Here is a 10,622-nt window from a genome sequence, read left to right as displayed (position 1 = left end):
ACCTTTGAGAGCCATGCAGCCTCCACTGACCACTGACAGGGGCCAGCCGCCGGGCCAGCAGCCCCGAGGCAGGTGCTCCGTTGCCCTGACCCATTCCCAGGGACGCCGCCTGAGGCTTCCTTTCCTAGTAGCCACGGCGGGTTCAGCATGTGGCAGAGCTGGATCTGAAACCTCCAGGCTGCATTGACGGCTTCAGGGTGGGCTTGTTTGGTTTGAAAACTGGCTTGTATTTTATGTACCGCATCTGCATCTTCACGCACAGTGTCTTGGACACCTTTGCACACTGACGCCTGTGGACCTTCCTCGTTCTTTTGAATGGCTGCCCGCTCTTATTCCAGAGGCTTCGTTCCCTGCTTGGGCTGTTTGGTAGAGCTGCCTACGCGGCACCATTACAAGTAACATTTTATCACGAAAGTTTTCCACTGTGCCGCAAAGTTGCCAGACTTGTACGGTGAGCGTGTGTATGCCCACCACCTACGTCCCACCACTGATGTTGTTTTTTCTTTTTCCCCCTCGTTCTCCCTAGTTTTGTTGGCATAAATTGACACAAACATCATACAAGTGTACGGTGTACAAGGTAATGATCTGATGGTTGTATACACGGTACGTCAACGAGTGTCACCATGCCGTGTCTCATTCCCAGAGCTTATTTATCTTCCATCTGGAAGTTTGTACATCTGACCCCCTCACCCATTTCCCCAGTGCTGCATGTCTTGCCTCTGGTTAACCACTTACCTGTTCTCTGTTGCTATGGATTCAGGTTTTCTTAGATTCCACATGTAAGCGAGATCGTACTGTATTCACCTGTCTCTCTCTGACTGTCTCACGTAGCATTGATGGCCTCAGGTTTTAACCATGTTGCTGCAATGGCAGGGTTTCTTTCTTTTTTATGGCCGAGAAATATATATCTCACGCTTTGTTTATCTAGTCATCTGTTGATGGACACTTAGGTTGTTTCTATGTCTCGGCTACTGTAAGTAATCTGCAGTGAACGTGGGAGTGCAGGTATCTCTTCAAGATACTGATCTAGTTTTCTGCCCTGTCTCTACCATCTATCTCTTTCTATGCCTCCAGAAGTAGGATTGTTGGATCATAGGGTAGTTCTATTTTTTAAAAGATTTTATTTATTTAGGGGCGCCTGGGTGGCTCAGTCATTAAGCGTCTGCCTTCGGCTCATGTCATGGTCCCAGGGTCCTGGGATCGAGCCCCTCATCGGGCTCCCTGCTCCGCGGGAAGCCTGTTCTCTCCCTCCCACTCCCCTTGCTTGTGTTCCCTCTCTCACTGTGTCTCTCTCTGTCAAAGAATAAATAATATCTTTAAACAAAAAAGATTTTATTTATTTAATTGAGAGAGAGAGAGAATGTGAGCAGGGGAGGGGCAGAGGGAGAGAGAATCCCAAGTAGGATCCCTGCTGAGCACAGAGCCCAGTGTGGGGGCTCAGTCTCACCACCCTGAGATCATGACCTGAACCCAAACCAAAAGTCAGATGCTTAACCAACGGAGTCACCCAGGCACCCCGTGGCAGTTCTATTTTTAACTTTGGAGGAGTCTCCCTACTGTCTTCCACAGCGGCTGCACCAGTTTGCCTTCCCTCCCAAAGGTGCATAAATGGTCCCTTTTCTCCACTTGCTCACCAACACTTGTTATCTCTTGTCTTTCTGACACTAGCCTCTCAACAGGTGTGAGGTGACATTGCATCATGGTTTTGATGTGCATTTCTCTGATGATGAGTGATGTTGAGCACCTTTTCATGGACCTGTTGGCCATGTGACTATTTCTTTTGGTATGATTTCAACTTCTTGAGTTTGCTAAGATTTGTTTTGTGGCCTAACATATGATCTACCCTAGAAAATGTTCCATGGGCCCTTGAGAAGAACGTGTGTTCTGCTGCTGTTGGATGGAATGCTCTATGTATCTGTGTTAGGTCCGTTTGGTCTGTAGTGTTGTTCAAACATGCTGTTTCCTTACCAATTCTGTCTGATCTGTCCATTTTTGAGAGTGGGTTATTGAAGTCCCCAATCAATATCGTATTGCTGCTTATTTCTCCCTTTAGTTTTGTTAGTGTTTGCTTTATGTATTTAGGTGCTCCAACGTTGGGTGCATAAATATTTACAATTGTTATTTCTTCTGACCCCCTCACCCATTTGGATTGAGCCCTTTATCATTATATAATAACCTTCTTTGTCTCTTTTGATCATTTTTATTTTTATTTCTTTTATGCCTGGCATTTATTTATTTATTTTTCTTTTTAATTATTTTTATTTATTTTATTATTGTTATGTTAATCACCATACATTACACCATTAGTTTTTGATGTAGTGTTCCATGATTCATTGTTTGTGCATAACACCCAGTGCTCCACGCAGAACGTGCCCTCCCCAATACCCATCACCAGGATAACCCATCCCCCCACCACCCTCCCCTCTAGAAACCTCAGTTTGTTTTTCAGAGTCCATCGTCTCTCATGGTTCGTCTCCCCCTCCGATTCCCCCCCTTCATTCTTCCCCTCCTGCTATCTTCTTCTTCTTTTTTTTTCACATATATTTTATTATTTGTTTCAGAGGTACAGGTCTGTGATTCAACAGTCTTGCACAATTCACAGCACTCACCATAGCACATACCCTCCCCAATGTCTATCCCCCAGCCACCCCATCCCTCCCAACCCCCACCACTCCAGCAACCTTCAGTTTTGTTTCCTGAGATTACGAATTCCTCATATCAGTGAGGTCATATGATACATGTGTTTCTCTGATTGACTTATTTCTTTCAACATAACACCCTCCAGTTCTATCCACGTCATTGCAAATGGCAAGATCTCATTCCCTTTGATGGCTGCATAATATTCCATTGTATATATATATACCACCTCTTCTTTATCCATTCATCTGTTGATGGACATCTTGGCTCTTTCCACAATTTGGCTATTGTGGACATTGCTGCTATAAACATTGGGGTGCACGTACCCCTTCGGGTCCCTACATTTGTATCTTTGGGGTAAATACCCGGGAGTGCAATTACTGGATCATAGGGTAGCTCTATTTTCAACTTTTTGAAGAACCTCCATACTGTTTTCCAGAGTGGCTGCACCAGCTTGCATTCCCACCAACAGTGTAGGAGGGTTCCCCTTTCTCCGCATCCCCGACAGCATCTGTCGTTTCCTGACTTGTTAATTTTAGCCATTCTGACTGGTGTGAGGTGATATCTCATGGAGGTTTTGCTTTGGATTTCCCTGATGCTGAGCAATGTTGAGCACTTTTTCATGTGTCTGTTGGGCATTTGGATGTCTTCTTTGGAAAAATGTCTGTTCATGTCTTCTGCCCATTTCTTGATTGGATCATTTGTTCTTTGGGTGTTGAGTTTAAGAAGTTCTTTATAGATTTTGGATATTAGCCCTTTATCTGATATGTCATTTGCAAATATCTTCTCCCATTCTGTCGGTTGTCTTTTGGTTTTGTTGACTGTTTCTTTTGGTGTGCAAAAGCTTTTTATCTTGAAGAAGTCCCAGTAGTTCATTTTTGCCCTTGCTTCCCTTGCCTATGGTGATGTGTCTAGGAAGAAGTTGCTGCAGCTGAGGTCAAAGAGGTTGCTGCCTGTGATCTCCTTTAGGATTTTGATGGACTCCTATCTCACATTTAGTCCTTTCATCTATTTTGAGTCTATTTTTGTGTGTGGTGTGAGAAAATGGTCCAGTTTCATTCTTCTGCATGTGGCTGTCCAATTTTCCAAACACCCTTTGTTGAAGAGACTGTCTTTTTTCCATTGGACATTCTTTCCTGCTTTGTCAAAGATGAGTTGGCCATAGAGTTGAGGGTCCATTTCTGGATTCTCTATTCTGTTCCATTGATCTATGTGTCCGTTTTTGTGCCAATACCACACTGTCTTGATGATGACAGCTTTGTAATAGAGCTGCAAGTCTGGAATTGTGATGCAGCCAGCTTTGCTTTTCTTTTTCAACATTCCTCTGGTTATTCGGGGTCTCTTCTGGTTCCATACAAATTTTAGGATTATTTGTTCCATTTCTTTGAAAAAAGTGGATGGTGTTTTAATGGGGATTGCATTGAATGTGTAGATTGCTCTAGGTAGCATTGACATCTTCACAATATTTGTTCTTCCAATCCATGAGCATGGAACGTTTTTCCATTTCTTTGTGTCTTCTTCAATTTCTTTCATGAGTATTTTATAGTTTTCTGAGTAGAGATCCTTTGCCTCTTTGGTTAGATTTATTCCTAGGTATCTTATGGTTTTGGGTGCAATTGTAAATGGGATCGACTCCTTGATTTCTCTCTCTTCTGTCTTGTTGTTGGTGTATAGGAATGCCACTGATTTCTGTGCATTGATTTTATATCCTGCCACTTTGCTGAATTCCTGTATGTGTTCTAGCAGTGTTAGGGTGGAGTCTTTTGGGTTTTCCACATACAGTATCATATCATCTGCAAAGAGTGAGAGTTTTACTTCTTTGCCTATTTGAATGCCTTTAATTCCTTTTTGTTGTCTGATTGCTGTGGCTAGGACTTCTAATACTATTTTGAATAGCAGTGGTGAGAGTGGACATCCCTACCGCGTTCCTGACCTTAGGGGAAAGCTCTCAGCTTTTCCCCATTGAGAATGATATTCGCTGTAGGTTTTTCATAGATGGCTTTTATGATATTGAGGTATGTACCCTCTATCCCTTATACTCTGAAGAGTTTTGATCAAGAAAGGATGCTGTACTTGGTCAAATGCATTTTCTGCATCTATCGAGAGGATCATATGATTCTTGTTCTTTCTTTTGTTAATGTATTGTATCACATTGATTGATTTGCGGATGTTGAACCAGCCTTGCAGCCCAGGGATAAATCCCACTTGGTCATGGTGAATAATCCTTTTAATGTACTGTTGGACCCTATTGGTTAGTATTTTGGTGAGAATTTTTGCATCCATGTTCATCAAGGACATTGGTCTGTAGTTCTCCTTTTTGATGGGGTCTTTGCTGGTTTGGGGATCAAGGTAATGGTGGCCTCATAAAATGAGTTTGGAAGTTTTCCTTCCATTTCTATTTTTTGGAACAGTTTCAGGAGAATAGGTATTAATTCTTCTTGAAATGTCTGATAGAATTCCCCTGGGAAGCCGTCTGGCCCTGGGCTTTTGTTTGTTGGGAGATTTTTGATGACTGCTTCAATTTCCATAGTGGTTATAGGTCTGTTCAGGTTTTCTATTTCTTCCTGGTTCAATTTTGGTAGTTGATACATCTCTAGGAATGCACCCATTTCTTCCAGGTTATCTAATTTGCTGGCATAGAGTTGCTCATAATATGTTGTTATAATTGTTTGTATTTCTTTGGTGTTGGTTGTGATCTCTCCTCTTTCATTCCTGATTTTGTTGATTTGGGTCATTTCTCTTTTCTTTTTGATAAGTCTGGCCAGGGGTTTAGCAATCTTGTTAATTGTTTCAAAGAACCAGCTCCTAGTTTCGTTGATCTGTTCTACTGTTCTTTTGGTTTCTAGTTCATTGATTTCTGCTCTGATCTTGATTATTTCTCTTCTCCTGCTGGGTTTAGGCTTTCTTCGCTGTTCTTTCTCCAGCTCCTTTAGGTGTAGGGTTAGGTTGTGTATTTGAGACCTTTCTTGTTTCTTGAGAAAGGCTTGTATTGCTATATACTTTCCTCTGAGGTCTGCCTTTGCTGTATCCCAAAGATTTTGAACAGTTGTGTTTTCATTTTCATTGGTTTCCCTGAATTTTTTTAATTCTTCTTTAATTTCCTGGTTGACCCATTCATTCCTTAGTAGGATGCTCTTTAGCCTCCATGCATTTGAGTTCTTTCCAACTTTCCTCTTGTGATTGAGTTCTAGTTTCAAAGCATTGTGGTCTGAAAATATGCAGGGAATGATCCCAATCTTTTGGTACTGGTTGAGACCTGATTTATGACCTAGGATGTGATCAATTCTGGAGAATGTTCCATGGGCACTAGAGAAGAATGTGTGTTCCGTTGCTTTGGGATGGAATGTTCTGAATATGTCTGTGAAGTCCATTTAGTCCAGTGTGTCATTTAAAGTCTTTATTTCCTTGTTGATCTTTTGCTTAGATGATCTGTCCATTTCAGTCAGGGGGGTGTTAAAGTTCCCCACTATTATTGTATTGCTGTCAATGTGTTTCTTCGCTCTTGTTATTAACTGCCTTATATAATTGGCTGCTCCCATGTTCGGGGCATAGATATTTACAATTTTTAGATCTTCTTGTTGGATAGACCCTTTAAGTAGGATAGAGTGTCCTTCCTCATCTCTTATTACGGTCTTTGGTTTAAAATCGAATTTGTCTGATATAAGGGTTGCCACCCCAGCTTTCTTTTGGTGTCCATTAGCATGGTAAATGGTTTTCCACCCCCTCACTTTCAATCTGGGGGTGTCTTTGGGTCTAAAATGAGTCTCTTGCAGACAGCATATGGATGGGTCTTGTTTTTTAATCCAATCTGATAGCCTGTGTCTTTTGATCGGAGCATTGAGCCCATTTACATTCAGGGTAACTATTGAAAGGTATGAATTTAGTGCCATTGTATTGCCTGTAAGGTGACTGTTACTGTATATTGTCTCTGTTCCTTTCTGATCTGTGCTGCTTTTAGTCTCTCTCTTTGCTTAGAGGACCCCTTTCAATATTTCTTGGAGGGCTGGTTTCGTGTTTGCAAATTCCTTTAGTTTTTGTTTGTCCTGGAAGCTTTTTATATCTCCTTCAATTTTCAATGAGAGCCTAGCTGGATATTGTATTCTGGCTGCATATTTTTCTCGTTTAGTGCTTGAAGATATCATGCCAGTCCCTTCTGGCCTGCCAGGTCTCTGTGGATAGGTCTGTTGCCAATCTAATATTTCTACCATTGTAGGTTACATATCTCTTCTCCCGAGCTGCTTTCAGGATTTTCTCTTTGTCTCTGAGACTCGTAAGTTTTACTATTAGATGTCGGGGTGTTGACCTGTTTTTATTGATTTTGAGAGGGGTTCTCTGTGCCTCCTGGATTTTGATGCCTGTTTCCCTCCTCACATTAGGGAAGTTCTCTGCTATTATTTGCTCCAATATACCTTCTGCCCCTCTCTGTCTTTCTTCTTCTTCTGGGATCCCAATTATTCTAATGTTGTTTCGTCTTATCGTATCGCTTATCTCTCGAATTCTGCCCTCGTGACCCTGTAGTTGTTTCTCTCTTTTTCTCAGCTTCTTTATTTTCCATCATTTGGTCTTCTATATCGCTGATTCTCTCTTCTGCCTCATTTATCCTACCAGTTAGTGCCCCCATTTTTGATTGCACTTCATTAATAGTCTTTTTGATTTCGACTTGGTTAGATTTTAGTTCTTTTATTTCTCCAGAAAGGGTTTTTCTAATAACTTCCACGCTTTTTTCAAGTCCACCTAGTATCTTTAAAGTCATGATTCTGAACTCTAGGTCCGACATCGTACTAATGTCCGTATTGAGTAGGTCCCTGGCTGACGGTACTATCTCTTGTTCTTTTTGCTGAGGTGATGTTTTTCGTCTTGTCATTTTGTCCAGAGGAGAATAGATGAATGAGAGAACAAAATGCTAACAGGTTAACAACGTCCCCAGCAAATATACTCTATACAAATCAGAAAAGGCCTGAAACCACGGGAAAAGAAAGGGAAAGAAAGAAAAAAGAAAGAGAAAAGAAAGAAAGAAAGAAAAAACCAAAAAGAAAAAGATTAAAAACAAAAACAGAACAATACAAAAAAACCCGAATATGATCAAATATGATGAGGCTAGTGCATAAATCAGTGCCACACACTAGATTTTGGGCGTATTTTGGTCTGTTAGAAAAAAGTGTCTCCTAAAATTTTAAAGGAAGAAAGACATATATGTACAAAATAAGGGTTGATACAATGAAGGGATGGAAGATGACTGTAAAGATGAAAATTATAAAAGATTTTATAAAAGGAATTGATACGATAAGAAGTTGTTTGAAAAAAGAAAGAAGAAGATTTAAAAAAAAAGGGAGAGAATGTGATCAGGCAGGAGACTAGAACAAAGCCATACACTAGTGATTTAGGGTATATTTTGATCTGTTAGAAGAAACTGTATCTCAAAATTTTAAGGAGAGAACAACTTATATATATATATGCCAAAAATAAGGGTAACTACTATGAAGGGATAAAATAGGACTCTAAAAATGAAAAATAAAAAATGTTTTTTTAAAAAAAAGGGATTGATAAGATGTTGGTTGAAAAAGGGAAAAAGGTAAATTAAAAAAAACAGTTAAAAAATTAACTTTGAAAAACTAATGAATCATGGTAAAAAAAGCCATGAATTCTATGTGCAGTACTCCCCTAGCGCTGGAGTTCTCCCGTTCTCCTTGATCGGTAAACTTGGTCTTGGCTTGCTGGCTGTTCGTGCTGATCTTCTGGGGGAGGGGCCTGTTGCCATGGTTCCCAAATGTCTTTGCCGGAGGCGGAATTGCCCCGCCCTTGTCGGTCCAGGCTAAGCAAGCTGCTCAGGTTTGCTCTCGGGAGCTTTTGTTCTCCGCAAGCTTTCCGTACAGCTTTGGAGGAGGACAGTGAAAATGGCGGCCTCCCAATCTCCGCCCCAGAGGAGGCAAGAACTCGGGGCTCCGCTCCTCAGTGCGCCCCCAGAGAAAAGCAGCCAGTCACTCCCGTCTCCCCGGTCTCCGGCTGCACTCCGTGCTCACCCGGCCTGTAACCGAGCATTTCTATCTCTGGCACCTGACCCCCGTGTGGAGTCTCCAAACCCAGCAGATCCCTGCGGTGCGCTCCCGCGCCGCTCCTCCCGGGGGAGGAAGGGGAGTCTCCCCGGCTCTGCCGCTTGTTGGGTCCCTGCTGGAGGCGCAGTGGCCCGACTGGGCCGCGGATCACGGTTTATGGCCACCCCGAGCTGAGAGCCCGCGCCTCGGCTCCGTCTCTGCAGCCGGCTTCCCCGCTCCGATCCCTGGGAGCTCTGCCGCACTCAGGCACCCCCGGTCTTTATGTGACCCCGAGGGTCCTGAGACCACACTGTCCCGCAAGGGTTCCACCTCCCGCTTAGCCACTGGAACGACGTCCCTCCGCGGAGCGGACTTCTGAAAGTTCCGATTTTGTGCTCCGCGGCTCTAGCACTTGCCAGTAGCCAGTAGCTGGCTGATGGAGGCTCCCTCCCCGCTGTGGTCTATCTTCCCGAATATCCGAATATCGCCTCGGATTCACTTCTTCGCAAGTCCTACGGAAGTGGTCGCTTTCCTGTTCAGAGGGTTGCTGCTATTCTTTCCTTCGATCTCCTGTTGAGTTCGTAGGTGTTCAGAATGGTTTGACCCCTATCCAGCTGAATCCTGGAACCAGACAAAATTTAGGTCTCCCACTCCTCCGCCGTCTTGCTCCTCCTCTCTATCTTTTCTTGATTAAATATCCAGGAGTGGAATTGTTCTGTCCTAGGTCAGATACATATCTGTATCTGTAGCTGCATAAAACAACGTGACATTTTCGTAAGTTAGTTGTAGCATATTACACCCCCACCCACAATATGTGGAAGGTCGGCAGCTCCCCATGCTCCACACCATTTTCTGAGGTGCGCTGCCTGTAAACTTTTATACTTGGGTCTTTGTGCAGACATATGAGGAGGTCTGTGGGGTAGAGTCCTGGAAGTGGAATTGGGAAAGGAATGTACACATTTAAAGTTTTGATATATTGGTGGCTCAGTCAGTCTCGATTTCGGCTCGGCTCATGATCTCAGGGTTGTGGGATCGAGCCCCATGTCGGGCTTTGTGCTCAGTGGGGAGTTTGCTCCCCCCCACATATAAATAATAAATAAATATATCAATCTTTAACGTTTTGATATATTTTCTCATATGCCCTCTGAAAGGATTGTAAAAATGGATATTTTCATTAGTGGGAAATGAGCGTGTCTGCCTTCCCTTATCCTTAACCACGCCCGGAAGTATTCCCTTATTTGTTTGTTACAAAGGTCTTTCCTGAACACTTACTATGTGTGGGCTACGGGGATAGGGTAGTTCCCAAACCACGGAAAGGCCCTGTGTCCACCGAGCTTTATTCGAGTGGGAAAAGACAGAAGAACAAGTAACACTCAAATATAAAATATGTTCGATGGTGATTTGGGCTCTAAAATAACTACGGTTGGGTTAGAAGGTAGAGTGGTTTCTTTTCATATTTATTTGTATTTATTTGCTCCTTCCTCTTGAGTTCTGATTTCCACCCAGAAAAATATACCGGTCAAGTTGCACATACCGCTGCGTTTTTACGTCGGCTAGCCTCTGTGTTGGTGCCAGCAGGAGGAGCTGCTGGGCACGGATGGTTCTGGCATTAGTCAAAGGACGGGAGCTACTGTAGGGGTGAGCATCGCAGGGAAAGGACCCCAGCCTGAGAGAATAGGAAGTGCAAAGGTCCAGAGGAGCATGCCTGGCCTGTGTCAGGAACGTCAAAGAGACGCCTGCCCAGACAAAGAGACGGGGGACAGAGGGGAGGAGACGAGGTCAGAGGCAGATCTTGTGGGGTCTGGTAGACCACTGTAGGGTCTTGATTTGCTTTTTTCTTTTTTCTTAAGGAGAAGAAGCCATTGGAGGGTCATGAGTTGGGAGAGATCAACCTTTAGATATTACCCACCATTTGAGTTTTTGCCGACCTCATGGATTAAGAAAATACCTTAC

General features: G+C 43.2%; 1 protein-coding gene across 1 annotated transcript in view; it reads left to right on the top strand.

Annotated features, from left to right (window-relative positions):
• The window catches only part of LOC141372108 (histo-blood group ABO system transferase 1-like), a 13,331-nt gene extending 2,715 nt beyond the window's left edge, over nt 1-10,616 (top strand). Inside the window, exon 5 of the mRNA XM_073890590.1 lies at nt 10,159-10,616. Within this exon, the coding sequence (XP_073746691.1) occupies nt 10,159-10,282 (124 nt within the window). The 3' untranslated portion in view covers nt 10,283-10,616. The remainder of the gene's footprint in view (nt 1-10,158) is intronic.
• Nucleotides 10,617-10,622: the final 6 nt, after the last annotated feature.

Source organism: Callorhinus ursinus, unplaced genomic scaffold, assembly GCF_003265705.2.
Source record: "Callorhinus ursinus isolate GAN/ISIS: 27379988/994484 unplaced genomic scaffold, GSC_fseal_2.0 scaffold1095, whole genome shotgun sequence".
NCBI lineage: Eukaryota > Metazoa > Chordata > Mammalia > Carnivora > Otariidae > Callorhinus > Callorhinus ursinus.
Note: the sequence above shows the minus strand (reverse complement) of the source record. Positions and strands in the feature narration are given on the sequence as shown.